A 21,858-nucleotide genomic window follows, 5' to 3' on the forward strand; every position below is an offset into this window, starting at 1 on the left:
AGAAGATTTGACATAAAACAACCTCAAGTTGTTGTTGGTATTAGAATAGTTGCATTCCCACATTTTGGGGAAAACAAATTCGGTGCTTTGGTCGACGAAACAACGCTCCTTAGATATACAAAACGATTCTGCTTGTCTCCTTTTCCAAATTCAGAGTCATATGACCAAGGTCCATGATTCGGTGTAAGAGCAAGCAGATGCCATCAGCGTAATGGATGTGTTTGAGAAATGATGTCGTAGCCCATTGAAGCCCTCCACAATACCCGGATAAGGCAACATAAAGGACGTCACCGATGACAGGCGACAGAGTCTATATCTGGCGCACTTTATACTTCAAATTTCTCCGAGATTTTACCACAAATACAGTAAGTGATATCACTATTGCGAAATTGATGAAGATGAATTGAAGCAGGGATCAATACTTTGATCTGCGCAACAGGATGCAGGTTGTAAGCCTGTCCTCTTTTCGTGTAAGTTTCATGGTTTTCTTTGATACGTTCCTGGATTATTTCGGTCATTATCTTTATGATGGCAGGGAGCATGCACATACTTGTCCAATCGTCGCACTCAAAACAAGTGCCTTTTTCCGGAATTGTAACTGTCACCTCCTTTTTCCGTTGTTCAGGAAAAATCTGATATCTTCATGATTTCCAGATAAGTGAATGTAGAAGCTTTGAAGGGTGGAAAGTTCCGTTGGGAGTCCGTTAAGGTTGTTGGCCTTAATCTACTTGAGCATGTAACGCGGATCATAGAAGCCCAGAGGGAAATGAGTTGGGCGAACTGGCAAGGGTGAAACCTACTTGCACTATTTAAGAGCCGCTGACTTCACATTTCGAAGGCTTACCACATGCACTAAGTCGAAGAGCATCTGGCTCTCCTATAACAAGATTTGTTCGCAAGAACTTTTGGGCAAGACGCACACAAATGCTTTCGGGGGGCCATTCTGCCAGCCTCGGCATACCCTATAAGAAAGGAGGACACCGACGGGCACTTTTTTGCCATCGCCCAACTCTAGTTAGGGCCAGGCTGTGCGCACTAGATAAAATATTCTTCAAGAATCTTGGGACTGGGTGCACCGCGGGAGAGTTGCTACCCTTCGCAAATGCTGGGGTTCGGCTCTGAAAATCTGAAACGGCTTGATTCTACTCTCCTTGCCCTTCCCACAGCAGTCACTGTCTTAGGAGTTTGTGGCATCAAAACGATGCACCACAACACTAATTGGGTTGTTCACGGTACCCACTGATATGCACCTAACTACCCATTTAAGTCATTTGCCATTCGATCAGCATGCTAGTTGTCCCACTTTCGAGCAGCGACCCATATGTATGTTATGTGTCCATAGTAGGCCAAAGGTATTCGCTCATGACTAGCTTATTCACAGAAAATTTGTAAATTTCAGCCGAAAAAATAGAAATTCCCAGAATCTGTATTTAAAATTGGTCAGATCAACCTGTGGTGCGGCAGGATCCGCAGCATTCGAAATTTATTTCGAAGTGATGTGGCGCGGCAGGATCCGCACCATTCGAAATTTATTTCGAATGTTGCGAATGCGGACAAGTAGATGGCGTGGAACTCTCCACTTGTTTTTTAGAACTCGCCACGGGAGTGGAGGATTAGCGGTGAGAAAGTGCCTTTGGTTGGAACAGGAAAAGACCGCAAGGAAATAAGCCGGTCTCTTCTGTCTCCAACCGTGGCATGTAACACTCGCGAGTGGTTTTGGACATTTTAAGCCGCCTTAGCCCGACTAAACTACTATTATTAACTTCGCATCGTACATCAACTACGAAGGTAGTGCAGCCGGTTAACAATCCAGATTGATTATCGCGTGTTTTTAAACAAAGGAAGTTAAGTGATTGCTAAAAATCCACGCATCAATCTGCAAAATATCTGATACTCTTTTCAGTTTCTCCAGCTGTTAAAAAGCCGACGGTACTAGGAATGTTGAACTCGAAAGCTCTTGATAAATAAGGTGTAAGGCTTGTGTAAGCCATGAAAATCCTCCGTACAAATAATATATATAAGGGATAAGGAAGAATATTCGTAAAGTACCGATTCACGGCACCAACTTAGTAAGCCATCACTCTTTCAGATAAAACAGGAAATGCCCATACAATTTCTTCATCCCAGAAGTTTTGCTTTATCTGCAGGGTCACATAGAACCTCCACCCAACCAACACAAAAGAAGAACATTAAATATTTTGATCATAATAAAATCGTTTTATTGTAGCTATTCGTCCAATGTTTACATTGTTTGGTGGCGGAGGCCGTCCTATAGCCCGCCCTCAGGTTGCATTTTTTGGAGCGGCCCAACCTTCGCCATCTTTACCGCTTGCACCAGCAAAACCTATTGAAGTGCGGAAAGAATTCCCTCAAGTGTGGCTGTGGGCAAATTCCACAGAAATTAAGTTCGTCTTGTTTTTATTTTATTTTTATAAATTCGTATTTTAATTGGTGACTAACATTATATTCAGAATAGCATATTTTTCCTGCTTTGTCATATAGAGAGGGCTTAATTGTTTGAAAATGCTTTTAGAACTCTACTGTCAATTTGAATTTAAAATTTTATATAAAAAAAGCTAGTTTACAACAGTTTTCCAGATCGCCATTTGTTTCCTAGAAAACTTTGACTTAACGAAGGCAAGGTGGCCTATATCAGGTCCCAACGTTAGACACTTCAAATATCCAAATATTTAAAATTAAACAAATTCAGAAGCAATGATATCTTTTTCAGCTCCGCTCGAATATCTCATAGATGAAATTTTTGATTCGGATGACCAACAATTGATTGTCCCAAGCGAAGCTAGTCAAAATGATCGTAATGATAATATCGAAGTGATCAACGTTCGCAAAGAGTTTCCTGAGGTTTGGCTCTGGGACGATAATCCAAAGTTGGTTGCATTTCAGAAGTCTTTACTGTTTCCTTTCCTCTTTGCTTTAAAAATGCATTAAATAATATATATTTTGATCAATATAATATTCAGTGGTGCTTAAGGGGTGTTTTGGTGTTTTGCAATATGCAAACATTTGACAAGGATAGCAAAAATTTGTAAAAAAAAAATTAAAGGGTGATCAAAGTTGGTTGGGTTTAATTTTAGACATTTTGGAAAGACTATTTTTTGTGTGCATAAATCTATATTTTTATATACTTTTAAATTTATATTTCTATTTATTTTGAAATTATATCATATAGTGGGGCCCACCATTTTATATGCCCACCCATTTGCCTCCGGGTGACGTGATAGTCTGAATAAATTCTGCCTTCTGAATTTCCAACAGTACAGCAAACAATAATCATCGTTAGGATTGCTAATCGACTGTCGATACAGTAGAATCCCGATAATTCGGGACTGACAATTTGGTACGGAATTTTGGTATTACCAATTATCGAAAGTGCAAAATAGAAAATTAACTCTGGGGATCGGCAAAATTGTACGAATTAACCAGAAATAAGAACAATCGATGTACGAATTATAAGGATTCCACTGTAATTAGAAGATTTTTCACAGCCCGGATCATCTGTCCTAGTATGTAATTCCTGCCGGAATAAGCGCTTTCTCTCCCATTTCGTCTCTAATCTAATGTAGTGAAATGCGGGATTGGGCAGAAACTATAATACTTCTCACTTTCTTTGTCAACGGAACCTCTGTTTTGGACAAAACTCTCATTTTTTCAAAAATGAGGAGTGACGGTTTCGTCCAGCGCATCATCATTCATCCGACGTAGCCTAGTCTCTACCCTGCGAGCAAGGTATTTGCCAGGTATTGATCGCTACCTTATATATGTGCATTCACATACCGTTATGAAAGTCCTGGGGGGTTTAACGTGAGTACCTGCCGTGAAGGCATAATCCCACGGTCCTCTTGGACACGGATTGATTTTGGGACCACAATCAGAGCCCCTCCATGCAAGCACAGCGGTCCTAGTTTATACTGAGTGCAAGCTCAGCATTCATACCAGTGGATGCGAGGCCTATCTAATACTTCTGCCGCAACTAAGGAGTACGGCACCCGAGTTGTACAGCGCAACTCCACGTTCGAGCTCCGAGGAGCTCTGCCCGCGATGTAGGCATAACCACAACCACCATGAAACTCCCACTAGGGGGCCAACCGCAAATAACCGAGCCGAGAACACATCCTCCAGGAATTCTCCTGGAGCATATGCTCTCAGAGGGCCATCCCGGTTCCCATGGTACCACATAACCTCCGGTGAGGCTTCGTGGCAGAGCCACTTCAGATGAGTCCCTTGCAGACTCAGGCCTGATCGCCCTCCTCGAGTACGTGGGGACGTCACATATCCTTATGAAAAATTGAATACTTTCTCCAGAACAAGGTGTCCATGCGATTTTCATCGTGGATATAATTCACGCCCATGTCGTCCTTGAAAATACGTTAGTAGGTGATCAATACCTAGCAATCACTTTCGATCGCGCTTCTCCAAGAACAGAGGTGAGGCAGCATCTGATGGGTTGTCTTTACCCTGGACGATGCAATTAGCCTTCACTCTCAGTTACTTCCAGCTAAGTTGAGTAATTGGCTTCACAGTTTTGCGTTTACATCAGTTTACTTTCCGATAACCTCATCTCACCAATATAATCAGTTTTAACCTAACATTTACTCTTTTAATTTGGAAGTGTGGATAGCATACGATGCAGATCCGTTGAGTTCCCGATTTGGAGACGATAGAACGTTTAGCGTATCTGCAGTAAGCGAAATTTCACAATTGTATATTCGAAAGGACTTCACCGAAGTTTGGCTGTGGGAACAAGCGAAAGAAGAAAAGTTTGTTGCTAAAAGTTTTTAAGTTAACTTTTGGAGATATACAAGAAATGCTAAGCATACATTTTCATCAATGCTTAAACGATGCTTTGGTTATTGACTTGGGGGAAACTTTCAGGACCATTTCACTTTAAATTTTTATTGTCAATAATAGTGGTAATGATGCATGATTATATTTGAGGCACGATAACTAGAGGCACATCTCATGTAATCCAGTTTAAATAGGATATAAGAGGTGTTTTCAATTATTATATGATATTGCCATGAATGAGTGATTTAATGAAGCTTTAAGCCAGGTATGCAATTTTTAGGAAGCCCAAGTTAGTATTCCGACCCTTATACAGCATTTACGAGGCACGTAATGAAATGATACACAAGGAACATAGCGTAAGACGATGTGGCGTAATGGTTTACGTATACTATTTACGTTTGTCGTAACAGATTGCCATGCACCTTGGCAATTGTGAGGAGAAAACAAGTTTAGTTTAGCACTTCTTGAATTTCAATGCCTGTATACGTACCAGATCTACAAGCTTAAATCCGCTGTTTGTTTTTTTTTTTTTCAAGAAAAACACATTTTTTCTATAGGAACCAAAAAAAACTTTCCTTTGCTATCTACACATTTTTTCCATCTCTCGGGTAATTTATGGATACCATGACAATAAAATTGGTGATTTTTTGAGGAAAACCACTCATCAAGCCACTTTCGGACGTCTGCAAAAGAATCGAAGTGCTACTCAGCGAACGAGTGGCCCATTGATGAAAACAGATGATAGTCGGATGGAGCCAGCTCTAGTGAATAAGCGGGATGGGGTAGTATCTCTCAGTTGAGCGTTTCTAAGTAGTTTCGAATTTTTTTCGACGTGTGCAACGGAGCATTATCATGGCGAAAAATCAGCTTTTCATGTCTTTGCTGATATTCCGACCATTTTTCATGCAGAGCACGATGCAATTTGATGAGTTGTTGGTGATAACGGTGGGGATCGACAGTTTCACCAGGCTCCAACAGTTCATAGTAGACAATAACCCGGTGATCCCACCACAAGCACAGCATCGTCTTCCGTCCGAAGCGATTTGGTCTAGCAGAAGATGTCGCCGGTTGCCCAGCGTCAACCCACGATTTTTTTCGTTTAGGATTCTTGAAATAAATTCACTTTTCGTCGCCAGTCACAATCCGATGCAAAAACATGTTTCTTTTGTGTCTTGCAAGCAAGATTTCACATGTATTTTGGCGGCGCTCCAACTACCTATCGTTCAATTCATGCGGCACCCGATCGGAAAATGGGTGCAATGGGTGTGAACCTTACCCATTGCACGTAGGCGCATGGAAACTGCTTATTGAGAAACACCTAATTGCTTGGCGAGCATTTTCTGCGTTTGAGTATCGTTCCAATTCGTGGTCCTTAACTCTCCTGGACCAATTTTCACACTCCTTGTCGCTCAGATCGAAATCACCATCTTTGAACCGACGGAACCAGTCTCTGTACGTTGTTTCCGATAGAGCATTGTCACCGTAGGCCGCTACAAGCGTTCGATGTGATTCAGCGGCTGGTTTCTTCAAATTAAAGCAAAAAAGTAGAGCTTCCCCCAAATGATTTTTTCCGGGAACTAAACTGGACATGATTATTGAAGAGAAAAAATATTTTTTTCCATGAAATTGCTGATGGTATGGATTGACAATTGTTGACAAATGTCGTACTAAAAAAACGGCATGCTCATACAGCTTGATACGCTCACTGACTCCATCTGTGAGCAAACAGCGAATTTAAGCTTGTACACCTGGTAAATATCATCAAAATGAACTTAGATAATATATGTATTATGACTTATTTGGCGCATAATATGCCTGATGGGTATCGTTTCATGCAAACGACAAATTTCCGATCGTATTATTGAGGCATCAACTTCAGTCCACATTAAAATCTTTATTATTTACAATAAATTAAGTCTTCAAAAACTGCCGAAAAGACAGTGTGCCTTTATGGTTTGCGTAAGATATGCTTTTACTATAATTTTCGAAATTAAATGCGTAAATGCGAGAACTTGCTGCTCAATTTTGAATAAATTTAGTTACTTCTATTCTCAAATTTAGTTACTTCTATTTTCAAATATAAAAGTTATTGAATGAAAGCAAAAAAAAAAATCCCTTGGTTTTGCAATTAAATGTTTTACTGATTCTTAAGCGATCCTTGGATGGGGAGCAGACTCAGGTTCAGGACTGATAATATTAAAAGATGCAGAATGTAACACATGCAGTGCATCTAAAGCTCAGCCAGCACATACGCGAAAGGATTTCAACGAAATTTGGCTTTGGGAACAAACAAATAATGAAATGTGTGTGTATATGAATTTCATTTGACACATATTAAGTAAAAAGCACCCACTTCCAATTGTATTAACTTTCAATTTCACATCAAACATGTAATTCTAACTAATTGAGATTTTTTTTAGGTATCAATATTATAGATATTACACAAAACTGCACTAATTCCTTTAAAAATGTAATAAGAGTCCTCATCACTGCTAAAAGCCATATCGAAATAATAATTATAAAATAAATTTTCAGTTTGAGATGTAGTTGAACAAAACTTACCATTTTGCATGCTTATATTCGAATAGAATGTTGATTTCTCTAAAGCAATCTTTTTTCTTATCAAAATTATGATTGCTTTGTCTCATTTGGATCGGTTCTTTTTAATTTGATTCGCCATTTCTCTCGTTAAGGTGCAGGTGGTCTCGGGAGGTTCTCAAGTCTCTATCTAGTGTATTCCCAACCTCTGTCTTGATCGTCCTCGGCTTAGATGTTTACAACCATGTTAGCTAGTCAGTGTGGTGTGATGGTTTAACGTAAGTCTTCTGAGGACACGAATTGATTTGGTAACCACAGTCAGAGCCTCCGGGCTCAGCACTCATTGGTGATGGCAAGACGTACCTAAAGGCTCTATTGAACTAAGGTGTACGACACCCGGGTTGCGCAGCTCACGCTTGAATCTCGAAAGGCTCTGTTGGCCCAGCCCAATGCCCCCGGTTCCCATAATACCAGATAACCTGTGGTGAGGCTTCTTGCCTAAAGGCACTTCAGATAAGTTTCCGTGCAGATCCGGATCTGATCGTCCACGGCCCTTGGAGCATTCACCTTCTGCATCACGACCAACAAGTCAAGCAGCATTTTCTGATGCCGCCACATTGAAGGTTCTCTTTGGCCACTTGGTGTTGATTAGTCGATAGGGTTGTAGCCCCGTCTGCCTTCTCGTTACCTTTGAGAGGGCGACATGGCGAACGACGCTGCAATAGGTTTTGAATTTGAGCGGTTCGTTGTTGTATCAACTGCAAATGACGCCGGAGAGCATCGATTCAGATAGTCAAATCTTCTGATCGTATTGATCTCATCTCCTTGGTCATCAGACTTGGACTTCCGTGTTACTTCAGGATTGTTCTGTTGAATGTCGCGATGTGAACCAAGATTATCCAGAGGGATACTTAACCAACCATTGTTTCCATTTCGCTTCCTTGCAATGAAAGTGCTCAAAAACGACATTCCCTACATATAAATCAAGTGTCGTCCATTCCGAGTCAATTCGTCCTTTAATGAGCTCCTACATTTTAGCTTCCCCTACAATTGGCGTGTTGCAAGCCAACAGCCTAACAGTAAAAATTAACTGCAAACCTCAAAATTAAATTTTTCTAAATTTTTAGTTTTATTTTTTTCTAACTGATAAACCTAAAAACTATTCTCAAGCATTTTCGAAACTAAAAGTTAATTTCGTTAATTTTTAAGTATATTGGATGTTGCCAAGAACACACCATGGATTGCCTGGAGCCGCAGCTGTAGCATATGGAGCAGTGGGAGTCAATAGGAATAAAATCCTACGTAGGCCTTCAACAAATGTAGTTCAACCAACATACATTCGAAAGGATTTTGCCCAAGTTTGGCTTTGGGAGCAAACAAAAGAACAAAAGTTTGTGGATAGAAAACTTTGAACTATTTTTTTTTTTTTTTGGGAATCTTCACAAATATACATTCTCGTATGCATTGATAATTTTTAAAGTAATACCCATAGTACAAAATCACAGACGTCATTCGATTTTTGCATGATCCAGGTACATGAAGCTTCATTTTTTTGCAATGAAACTTAGATAATGCCTTGAAAGTGTGCATATTTTTAAGTCCTAAGGTAGACGAGACCCAGTCTTTCATCATTTACTGATGTGGAATTTTAATTATCTGCGAAATTTGATCAACCTTAAATGCATGATAACTGAACCTATCTCATTGTGGGTTAGCCTATTGATCCATGTTGTCGCTCAGGTAACCCGTCGCGTTTACAGCTTTATCTCCGTCCTCCAATGAAAAGCAACACTCTTGTTGTCTCTGCAGTTTGCTTATATACATAGCAACTCAGTAGACCTACGAACCCAGCTTAACTCTTAAACTCTGAAGACTGATAATTTGTATTTAAAAGGTTTTTGTTACCACCTATTAATCGCGTTTAGCTGAACCCATTCCCATTGGTCGTTTCTGACCAATCGTTCAAAGTATATCTTCATTTTATCAAGTATGTTTATGTTAAGCCATTCCACTATTTAGCCGTCCCAGTTACCTACTGTACTACGTCAAACTTAACGTCAAATTGATACTGAAGAGACGCATAATTGATTGAAAGTTGCACTCCCTTAAAAATCGAAAATCTGAGATGTCCTTCCAGCAAACCGGCGTATGATCCAGTTACCAGCGGACGTGTTAGTAGGCGAAAGTGGCAGTGGGTAGATCACATATTCAGAAGGGCCATGTCGTGAAATCAACTATCCCAAGAAGATCGACAGGTGGGTCGCTTGAGAGCTACACAGCGCAAAGCAATGGAGGAAGAGAGCCAGCTTCTTAGAAAGTGGTGGATGAAATTAAAGCATATTGCCGATATGCAGTGGTTTATGGCAACGACATATATAAATCTGAAAACAAAAATTAATTGGTATTCTCACAACCAATTTCCTTTAAATTATTTTGTTACTGCCAGCGCAAATCAATTTTCAAGCAAAATGAAAATCTATTTCCAATCGACTTTGAAACTAAATAATATTTCGTCGATTTTATAGGACGTTGGATCCAACCAATTTTCTTTCGTGGGAGATCTGGATTCTTAGCTGCACGATATGTAGGATTCAGAAGTCTGATTAACACTAGAAAAGGAGATCATCGTGTGCATTCGAAAAATGCAGTGCAACCAAAGCATATTCGATTGGATTTTACTCAAGTTTGGCTGTGGGAACAAGCAAATGCTCAAAAGTTTGTTGACAGAAGTTTTTCATATTATTTTTGAGAAGCTGTACACAGCAGCAGCAGCAGCGAATAGAGCATTTTATAGTTACATCTAAAATACGAACTTTCCAATCCCATTCAAGTTCGAATTTATGAAATAGCCATTTATCGCATCATATTGCATGATAGCCTGAGCTTTATTTTTACAACACTGCTTAGATAACGTTATTACAATAACTACAATAATTGGAGCAGTATTGAAGTAGATACACCTTGGTGTACAGCATGGGGGCGAATCCATCTCCTTGTTTCAATCCGAAATTCATTTGAAAATATAACGCTGATTCACTCAGTATCTATACCATATATGGAACTCTATTTCTTTTTAATCACCAGCGGTATTCTGGATATACCATACCGCGTGCATGATTGGCTTCAGTACTTCACATTAGATACTGCGAAACCCACCCTTGCGTAACTTGATATCCTTACTGAATTCATAGCACTATGCTAGCCTAGCTTGGATAATTTTGGTTGGGATCTTGGTGGTCAAGCATTGTATTCGTCCGGGATTATGAACCTGATTTGACTCAGGTGCTCATTCACAGCTGATTCGACTGGTATCCGACATCCAGTCATAATACAAATCCCTCCTGCCACTTATTCAAACCACGACCTTCCTCTATGACAGCTTAAACATTGAGCCATCCGGACAGTAGTGGAAGTGGGAGTGGGTAGATCACACATTAAGGAGGGGCGGCAACTGCATTGCGGGCTATGCAGTGGAATCCACTCTCCCAAGATGGCCAACGAGTGGGTCGCCCCACGGGCATGCGCAAAACAATAGAGGAAGAGTGCAAACGCCTCGAAAAGTCGTGGATGCAGGTTAAGCGCATTTTAGGTAACCGCGAGCGATGGCACATAGGTGTGGTTGACGCCCTATAAGCCATCAAGGGCTGAACGGCAACTATCATATATTAGCATCCTGGATGCAGCATATTAAGATACATTACCGCTAGAAACTTCACTAAACAAAGTTCGGCTGACATATACTCGAAAGGATTTGATTTTGGGAACAAAATGAAGTTTATTAACAGAAGTTTTTGAAATTGTATCTTGGAATCTATGTAACCCATTCAAGCCCAATTTTACGCAAAACCATTTTTCGTTTCATATTGCATGAAAGACGGGGTTTCATTTTTGTAAGGTAACATCATTACAATATGCTACCTCTAAGTATTAAATTAGACCAGCCCTCTCTTCATATCCTTTGCGAAAGGTAATTTAATGACCGCTAACAACCATGGAACTGAATAACATTGAATGGACATATTGTTTGACAGATTGTATTCAACAATAGAAAAAGCATTGTGAGGTGAAATGTTAGAAAGTACCAAAGGAAAATCGAAGTAATCAATTTCAAGCTCAAAAATTCAATGTTAGAAAAATATTCATCTCGCGTCTATTCAATAATCCGTCACTTGCCTCCATAATACTCTCCATTGGAAATTTGCATTTGTCCAACATTTTATTACATTGTATAGCTCTCGGCGAAGTTGGATCAAGTTGCAGTGTCAAGGTCATATAAGAAAGGGAATGGTAACATATACAGGGATCATTTTGTTAGAAAAACTATGCAGAATTTGAATGTTTTTATAATTATTTTTTTGTTGTGCACCCCAGGTGGGAATTTGGAAGGATCCTTTTCCTGAATACTCAGATCCTAGTGGTCCATTGTACTCGAATTATTTTATTCTATTCTAACTCCTAAGCCAAATTTATCATTCTTGCAGGACATTTCCAAGATTGTGTAGTTTTCTCAACCAAAAACATTATTGAACATTATTGAATTGCGAATGATTGCTCTGTACGCTCCTATTTGGGTACTTGCTTGTATATCCAACCGAAAGAAAATAACGTAACGATCAGACTTTACAACCTGAATTTGAATGTTGATTTTAAATTGTTCTGGCTGCTGCAGATGCCTTTTCACCAACTTTTATTTATTATTATTATTATTCTGTTAAGGGAAAGTCGCACCGCGTCCTTGAAGAACTATTGTGCCTCTTTTACTGGTTATAGTGTACCTATTGATCATAGTATCTCAAGCAGGCCTATAACCGTTAGGAACTTTAGTGTGTTCCCTACTTCCAGATCTTTCAGCTTTGCATCTGCTATTAAGTGTTCTCCCAGATGCCTCGACCTACTTTGCACAAGTGTCGGACACTGTCCCAGGACGTATATAGAGGTTTCTTCCTCCTCCTCACAAAACCTGCAGGCAGGTAGATAGATCCTAGCTTCCCTAGGTGATAGTTCAGCTGACAATGGCCAGTGAGAATTCCCACTATGATTCGGAGGTTCTTTTTGGTGAGGTTTAAGCAACCCTTTGTGCGCATGGGTTCGTATTCCCCAATAAGCACCCTGGATTGCTCCACCCCTGGTAGACCCGCCCAGTATACTTCCCTCAACCGTTCCCCTTCATTTCTTAGATTCATAGCCATGAAACCGTTTCCGATTCCACAGAAGGGTTCTGGCCCGTGTAAAGGCAACCCTGCTCCCTTCTTGGCTAGTTCATCCGCTGCCTCATTGCCTTCCAACCCAGCATGACTTGGAACCCAAAGTATCCAGACCTTGTTGGACGAGCCGAGTGTATTCAGTCTCTCAAGGCATTCCCAAACCAGTTTAGAGTTCGCCTGGTTGGACCTAAGTGCCTTGTTCGCTGCTTGGCTATCGGTGAGAATAGCTATGTTCTGCCCCCTGTAGTTCCTGTACTTTTATTTAGAAGGATTCTCTCGTTTCGCTTTTGTTTTGTCCTTCCTTCTCAATTCCGCTACAACAAACATAAGATTCATATTTTCACAGTAAAGGTATATCTTAATATTTCCTCTGTTTAAGGCTTTCAATCATTTGACGGATGGGAGCACGACGAAGTCTCTATCGACATGGTTGAATCTAACGTTGTTTACAAGTATAGTCCATACGACGTTAATATTCAGATTCCTAAAGTTCGAAAGGAATTTCCAGATGTTTGGTTTTGGCAAGATTTTCATGAGAAAATGTTCGTGGATTTTAATACTGATTAGTAAAAGGAAACGGAAAATAATGAAAACTGCTTGCTATTGCATTGACTGTCCATTTTTTCATTCAAATTGAAAGTTTTCAACTCTGGGCGTTTATCATCCATTAAAATCCACTTTAAACAGCACAAACTTTAAGAATAATGGGGAATGACTTATTATGTTTTGCACGAGGCATCTAAAAATTTATAATGCATGCATTTTTTTTTTCTGGAATGAAAATAGGGCAGATAGGTCGGTTTTTAATTTTTTTATACTAAGTCGCTCAACTTAGAAACACTTCAATCAAGTCTTTCTAATCAAAACGCTAACAATGTACTCTGCTGAGAACCTAAATAGTCAGTTCGGTAGGAAATAGAACTATTTGGCTGCGTGAAAAAATTAGGGTTAGACTAGATATTTTTGTTTTTTTTTTGTAAATAAAGAATCGACCTACCTTAATCAAAAAGTTCCTGAAATGATCGCCGTGTGGCGCTCTTAGCACTCGGCTGTCCGGCTTTTTGGGTGTGTGTGTTGCTCAACTACTGATATTGCCGCCAAAGTTTGGCGTTATTTCATCATCAGTTGGGAAAGTTACGTCGTGTTGAGTACATGTGTCTCTGAGCGTGTTCACCATTTACCAGAATTTTCAAAATGGATTTAAATGAGCAACAACGAGTTCGCATTAAATTTGGTGCTAAATGAAATCGTTATTTCAAGAGTACGCAAACCTTGTAAATGTTGGGAAAGAATTTCGGCAAAGATGCTTTAAAGAAAACAGCTGTTTTCGAGTGGTACGAACGGTTCAAAAAAGGTCGTGAGTGCATCGCCGATAATGAGCGCAGCGGCAGGCCATCGGCATTGAAATCTGAAGAAAACATTGACAAAGCGAAAAAAATGTTGGCCAAAAGCCGCAAATTAATCCTCAAAGAGATCGCAGAGGACTTGTCCATTTCTTTTAGATCTGTTCGAAGCATTGTGGTGAACGATTTGGGTCTCCGTCGTGTTGCAGCCAAGTTGGTGCCGAAAGACTTCAATTTCATGCAAAAGAAGGACCATGTGCACATCACCAAAGACATGATTTTCATGGCTGATTCTGACCCAACATTATTCAAACGCATCATTAGTGGAGACGAGACGTGGGTTTATGAGGACGACAGAAAGTCCAGATATCAGGCGAGTGAATGACTCGCGTCGGATGAGCCGAAACCGAAGAAACCGCGACGTTTCCAGTCAAAGAAGAAGACGATGCTCACGGTTTTCACCGATTACCACGGTGCGGTGCATAGTGAATTTTTGCCATAAGATCAGACTGTCGACAAGGAATATTATTTGGGCGTTTTGAAACGTTTGCCTCAATCAGTCCGTCAAAAACGCAAGCACTTGTGGACAAAAAACGGACCTTGCACACGATAATGCACGAGTTTTTGGCTAAAAACAATACGAATACCATCCAACAATGGAGATAATGGAAAAATCGAAGATGGCTCTAATGGAGTTACCTAATATGTAGTTTCACAAATATTACGAGGTCTGGAACAAGCGTTGGCATAAGTACGTTGCAGTCGATGGGGACTATTTTGAAGGGGACAATATCGATTTTCAACAATAAACAGGTATTGTTTATTTTTTTAATGAATTCCGGGAAACTTTTGATCAGAGTAGTATAGTAGAGGGATCACGTCATTTTGGGGAAAAAAATGTATAAAGTTGGCCGATTTCCTGACCCTAATTCTCTTCGAAGCCGATGAGCTGGGTTCACATCACCCCTTAGTCTCTTATTTTATTTTAAGATCATCATATGTAGTAGACCGACATTTCGCCTATAGTGATGTAACGACGTAAAATATCCTTTCTGCCCCTTCAAATATTTTCAAATATTTCTAATAATCTATCCAAGAGATTCCTAAGTCCCTTTACCAAGTCTTAAAACATAAAAATGTTTTTAACTTTCAGCATTTCTCTACAACAGAGTTTACGCTAATGAAGTGTTTATTGAAGACCGATTCGTTAGAAGAGAATTCCCTGAAGTTTGGATTTGGAATGTATCTGAAAATATTGGGTTAGTTTTTGAACCTTTTAATTTCCACCTTGAGAAAAGAAGATTGCTTGAAGATCTTTTCTCACTTTCATAAACTTTGATCAAGTTTAATTTGATTGGGGATATGTTTGTGCATGTTGTTCACCTGAATTGAAACACTAACATTTTACTAGAAAGGGTGGCAAGGTAATAAGATGTTATATTTAGTGGTTGATGATTGAGTTTGATGATGATTGAAAAAATCAAGGTTCAGTCAAGTCAAGGTTCAATCAAGTCCAGATATCAGGCGAGTGAATGGCGCGTCGATGGGGACTATTTTGTGGGGGACAATATCGATTTTCAACAATAGACAGGTATTGCTTATTTTTTTTAATGAATTCCGGGATATTTTTGATCGGAGTAGTTTAGTACAGTGATCACGTTATTTTGGGGAAAAAAATGTATAAAGTTGACCGATTTCCTGACCCTAATTCTCTTCGAAGCCGATGAACTGGGTTCACATCACCCCTTAGTCTCTTATTTTAAGATCATCATATGTAGTAGACCGACATTTCGCCTATAGTGATGTAACGACGTACAATATCCTATCTGCCCCTTCTAAAATGCTCCAAATGTTGCTGAGTAAGTCACATTCGACGTTCTTTGCTCACATAACTTTCTACAAAACCAAAACAACTAGTAACACTACCTGATAATCCGTATAGCGTCTACGAAATATTTCTTTATTAATTGGCAATCTTCCAAAATCATGTCCTGTATTTCTGGTAATAATGCAATGTTTTGATGTCCTTCACATTAGTCACTTCCAGCACTACATCCACTTTTAAATTGCCTGATCTGGATGCAATCGTGGGGCTTTTAAATCCTCATCCAGCGTATCAAGTCACTGTTGTTTCGGCTGGCGTTTTGGTCGCTTACCATTGACTTCGATGTTCACACCAATCTTGGCAAGTGAATTCTCGTTAGCGCGAGTTATGTGACCATACCATCGAAGACGCCTCGATCGCTGTGACCCCATATCGATCACGGATATCCTCCTTTCACATGTGATCTTCGTCTCCATTACCGCAAGACACCGTTCATTGTATTTTATAGCCAGCCAACACTCAGAATCATAGTGAGCGAAAGGACGGACAACATTGCGGCAAATTTTAGATTTGAGACGTTCCTTGCTCGTCGATCACCAAGAACACAATTTATGCACTTATTCAAATTGCAAGATCCTTACTCTCTATGTTTATCATTTGATCTTCATTAGTATCCTCTATAAACCGCTCAAACATTTTAAATAATAAGGGATGACTTATTGTATACTGGCATCTGGAGGCATCTGAAAAATCACTATGCATGGTAATAATTTAACTTTTTCTCAGACGAAAATAGGAATAAGTTCGATTCACTCTTACACTTTCTGGTTCTTTCATTCTTCTGAAATATGCCTAAGATCGTTGTGTTCCTATCAAAGGCATTCAAAATCCAGCCACGTTGATGATAAAACCTAACCGTCTATTTTAAATTGAAATCTTTTTCAAATATTTCTAATAATCTATCCAAGAGATTCCTAAGTCCCTTTACCAAGTCTTAAAACATAAAAATGTTTTTAACTTTCAGCATTTGAAGTTCTCTACAATAAAGTTTACGATAGTGAAGTGTTTATTGAAGACCCATTCGTTAGAACAGAATTCCCTGAAGTTTGGATTTGGAATGTATCTGAAAATATTGGGTTAGTTTTTGAACCTTTTAATTTCCACCTTGAGAAAAGAAGATTGTTTGAGAGTGAGCTACATGGTTAAATGATCATAGATCTTTTCTCACTTTCATAAACTTTGATCAAGTTTAATTTGATTGGGGATATGTTTGTGCATGTTGTTCGCGTGAATTGAAACACTAACATTTTACTAGAAAGGGTGGCAAGGTGATAAGATGTTATATTTAGTGGTTGATGATTGAGTTTTATTAAGGGTTTTCCGTTGTAAATCTTAGAAGAATAAAGAACTGGGTTTTTTTTACATACAACTTAGGCTGAATAATTGAAATAATGAACTTGTGTATACCTGAGAAAAGAAGAATCTTTCTCCCCTTAAAATTGATTTATCCTTTTTCTGTGAAATTGTCCTATTAATAGGACATACTCAAAAGCTCATCAGTAATCATAAAGAGGAATAGTATTTGTGCCAATACATCCTGAAAGGACTGCAATTTCAACTTTAAATTTCCCCGACACTTCAATTCAGCGTGTGGAGTATGTAACGTTCCGATTTGTGATGAATAATTCTTTCCATCTCCTAAGACCTCGCGACCGCCAATATCCTTACAGATTTTTTTAGGATAATCTGGTAAAACTATGTTTTCGAATTAAAAAGCCTGCCATCAAACTAAACACCATGTAACGTAGTGTTAAGTTAATTCATCATATACACAAAAGTAATTTTAGTTACAGTACCATTATCATCACTTTTCTGCCCAGATATTCGGATTCCCTATTTTATGCAGAACTATATAATTTTCTGTCCATTTTTCGACGAAATTGTGCTTCAACATATTTGTGTTCGACTTTGTGCTTGTCCCGCAGCTTAGGTATGATGATTATCACCACACCTAAGCTGTCGAACAAGCACAAAGCCGAACACAAACATTCATTACACAACCAATTCGGCTATCGTACTGTCCACTCTTCCCGAATCTGAGTCCCACGCTTAAGATTTGACTATTCGGCAGCTATTTTTTTAATTAAATAATATAATGAAATGAGACTTTCTGAATGAAACTAAGACGAAAATGAAAAAATGAGTTGATATTATTCAGGTGCTCTGTACTCAGTATTAAAGTTAACAAAGATTACAGATCTTTCCTGTGGAAGGAGCACGTTGGGCTTTGAATTTAGTTCAACTTTGCAATCCTGCAAATGATGGTAAATGTTTATATTTGTAAAGCGGACTGACTTTGAAAAAAAAAGGTATTCTAGCTGCTTCTACATAGCTGATATGATACGATGTGATATCCTTCCTCTCTTAGAAGTTAAGGGTTCTCACATCCTAAGTCGTTGATAGAAACTAAACAGCTGAATAAGAATTTCCCAAAATTATACAACACAAATTGCTTCCTAAAATTTAAAAAATCTGATATTATCAACAAAATAATATCAATAATTTGCAAATATAATAATTTGTCTCTCTCTATCCATCATCTATGATATTTTACTAAAAAAGTCTATAAATAGAAGAATTGAAGGAAAGACTTTTGCAATCTGAATAAAATCTTCGAAGAGAAGTAGTTTCCTTAAGGTAACACCCAAACACAACTAATTCAAAATCACGACCATTTCCGAAGAGGAATTGCTTAATCTGAATAACTTAAACAAAACTGATTGGAAAACAGTTGTAAACTTGGCTATTTTTCTTCGGGTTGATACACGTTACAAGTTAACCAAAAAATTGGCATATTCTCAAAACTGCTTTTGGACAGGGTGCAAACTGTAAGCAATATGCCGTTTGTACCTGAATACATTAGCCACATGGTCCTGCATCAATAGAAGCATGATCATATCACAATGTTCTAAGTAACTTATTTACTAAGTAGTTTATTTATATTAGATAAAATTAACTTAGATCCTTTTTATTACATCTAAAAGTATTGAAAAAAAAATCATCGCATGTGGGCACTTTTCTCAAACCCATCCTAACCCAATCATCAAATATAAATGCTAACAACATTTTAAACTTTGAACGGTTTGGTAATAACTTTGTGTATTTTCTTTTTGTTTGCTTGCATGCTATTGTGTGTAGTTGCTTTGATCTTCAAAACATCTATTTGGCTTTTGTAATGCTTATTGCAATCTTCATGTTAACATATTTCTTGATCATTGAATTAACATCTTTGAATTTTCTCCTGAAAACAACAGTGCTAACGGCGAACTTGTGATTCAAAAGAAAGTCCCAGATACAATCACATCATGGGTTATTACTGGCTTTTCTTTGGATGCGGAAAATGGTATTGGACTTACCGATGAAGCTACGAAACTAAAGGTTTTCCAGCCCTTCTTTGTGTCAACCAACCTTCCTTATTCAGTCAAACGAGGTATAGTATCCATCCATCCATCCAATCTAGACAATTTCGAATGTAATTTGATTGTGTCATTCTTTTGTAGGAGAGGTGATCGCCATTCCAGTGATAGTTTTCAACTATCTAAACAAATCGTTAGAGGTTGATGTGGTCATGGAAAATCCACATGATGAATTCGATTTCACAGAAGCCACCAATGAAATAATCGACAATCCAAGTGAATTTTACCACTTTTGTATTTATAACCAAATTTACAAATTAACTCTTTTCAGAGCACGATTTGAAACGTAGCAAACATACTACGGTGGCTCCACAAAGTGGTGAATCACTTTCATTTATGATTCGCCCTAAAACCGTTGGGCATATTTCTATCAAATTGGTTGCTACTTCTCCGTTAGCTGGTGATGCTGTTTTGAAGATGTTACAAGTTGATCCCGAAGGCGTGACAGAATTCGTGAATAAAGCTGTACTCATTGATTTACGCGATGCCACCGAACAAAAGGAAGAGCTAAAGGTCGAAGTTCCAGAGAATGCAGTACCGAATTCTACACATATTGAAGCAACCGTTGTAGGAGACTTGCTTGGACCAACAATCAAGAATTTGGATAGTTTGGTTCGCAAGCCATATGGATGTGGTGAACAGAATATGGTGAACTTTGTACCTAATATCCTCGTCATGAGATATTTGGAGGTGCGTTGTAATTACATATATATATATATATATATATATTTTCGCACCCATTAAAAACCACCCTCGGTCTCTCCAGCCCCAGATCCGCGGGACCACCATTAAGGTATTATTTCACGGGGTAGGTTTGCCCTTAAGCAGTCGTCCTTCTCCTATTTGCGACTTTCCTCCTTCTTTGTTCCTTCAACAACTCCTCCTGCATTTCGATGATTGCGGAGCAAACCATAAGCCACTTCTCATCGGACTTCAACAGCTCCGCAACCAAGTTCTCCGGAGTCACGCTCCTGCCCAGCACTAGGTTTAAGCTACTCCCCTCCTTCGCAAATCTTGGGCAGTGAAACGTCACATGCTCTGGATTCTCCGTTATGCCATCGCATTTCGGACTATTCGGAGAATCATCCAACCCAAAGCGGTGCAACCACCGTGTCCCGTGAGGAACTGCGTAATGTGGTAGTTGGTCAACCCATGTTTCCGCGCAAGCCACATCCTAATGTTGAGAATGAGCCTGTGCATCCACCGACCCTTCGTAGACTCGTCATATCCGCGTTGATGGAGATCGTACAACTCTGACCTTGCTGCATTTCTGCGATCTGTGTGCCCCTCCATACGTCTTGCATGGTACCGAACACTCATTTCTTTAGCCAGAATGTCCATAGGGATCATGCCTGCCATCACCAATACTGCCTTATCTGATGTGGTTCTAAAAGCGCTGCAAACCCTCAAAACCATTAGCCGGTAAACCGAGTTCATCTGCTTCCGCCTCTGAGAGCTTGCAAGCGCCTCTGCTCGCACAGGTGACGAGTAAAGCAGGATGGAACGCACCACTCCGGCTAGCACCAACCTCCGGTAGTATTTCGGCCCACTAATATTCGACAACATTTTTGCAAGTGCCGTGGTGGCACTGGCTGCCTTTTGGCATGCATATTCTAGGTGCTCCCTAAAGCTCAATTTGGTATCAACTATTACCCCAGGTATTTGATAGACGGCTTTGATACGACCATATATCCGCCGACTTCTACTTTCACTGTGTTATTTTTCCTGCGGTTCGTTATTAAGACCGCTTCCGTTTTCGAGCCCGCCAAGGACTTTACCGCTCTCACTGTTTCCGTCAATTTGGGCCAGGTTCGCAGTCCTTGCTGATATGGCCTTCCAATCCGCATCTCCTGCATTGTTTCGACCTGTCATTTGGACTAGTGGATGCCTTCGGAATGTGGCCGAAGCCAAGGCATCTAAAGCACCACTTTAACGCCACCTGTTCCCTAAGACGACACATAACCCAGCCTATTCTCACTCTCACAGCTGTTAACAGTTTGAGTGCGTTCTCTACTGGTAGGCTGATGATGGCGGTTTGCGTTCCCCCGTAGACTTTCCTCAGCGTTTTCATCGCTGATTCTTGTAGTCCGGCAAAATCGAACTGCTTCTCCAACGCTTCGCGAACCTCCTCCTTCGTCGTGATTTCATCTATATTTTTTCAGATTATAGTAATCTCCGGCTTACTAGCCCTTATGTCGGCTTCCTGTCCTAACGACTTTCCGATTTGGCTCAAGAATTTGTTCACGGTTACATCCTCCATCCTCCATCATAAGGTCTCCCTTCTGGAACCGTCTAATGCGGCCAACATTATCTCCCAAGTTGGTGAGTTCGGGGTATGCCTTCACTCTTCTGAGAATGTCGGCGTATGACCCTTCACCTCGTTTGGAAATAATCATCATCTCCGGCCTTATCTTCCTCCGATCATTTCTTTTCCGCAGTTCCCCTTTCCTCCAGGCTTCCGCATCCGCCTTTGAAGGTCCGGTTCCTTTCCTCGAGGTCGCCGCTGCAAAAGTTTCACTGGCAGCTTCAGTTGTAGTTCTCATGAGCACCGCCTTTTTGGGAGTTGAATCCTTTTTTCTTTTCGGGGTTTGCTGGCCGGTTGAGTCGTTCAGCTTTTCGCGTAGCCTCTTCCCCGGTTTCTCCCCTTTTGTATTTTGAACAGGCGT

The 21,858-nt window shown here is 39.8% G+C and overlaps 1 protein-coding gene across 28 annotated transcripts in view; it reads left to right on the plus strand.

The window, feature by feature from the left end:
• Positions 1-21,858, plus strand: part of LOC119657979 (CD109 antigen-like) — a 103,819-nt gene that overhangs the window by 77,705 nt on the left and 4,256 nt on the right. For 17 of the 28 annotated variants that reach the window (XM_038065320.1, XM_038065359.1, XM_038065352.1 and 14 more), the window contains 3 exons: positions 19,031-19,206; positions 19,277-19,408; positions 19,464-19,882. In XM_038065320.1, coding sequence (XP_037921248.1) covers positions 19,031-19,206; positions 19,277-19,408; positions 19,464-19,882 — 727 coding nt within the window. Of the gene's footprint in view, positions 1-2,227; positions 2,406-2,731; positions 2,889-4,630; positions 4,779-6,958; positions 7,110-8,553; positions 8,735-9,869; positions 10,060-12,927; positions 13,091-15,044; positions 15,151-16,740; positions 16,853-19,030; positions 19,207-19,276; positions 19,409-19,463; positions 19,883-21,858 lie in introns of all 28 variants that reach the window. The other 11 variants (XM_038065366.1, XM_038065373.1, XM_038065194.1 and 8 more) reach the window with 9 other exon arrangements.

The sequence above is a fragment of the Hermetia illucens genome, chromosome 1 (assembly GCF_905115235.1).
Source record: "Hermetia illucens chromosome 1, iHerIll2.2.curated.20191125, whole genome shotgun sequence".
Classification (NCBI taxonomy): domain Eukaryota; kingdom Metazoa; phylum Arthropoda; class Insecta; order Diptera; family Stratiomyidae; genus Hermetia; species Hermetia illucens.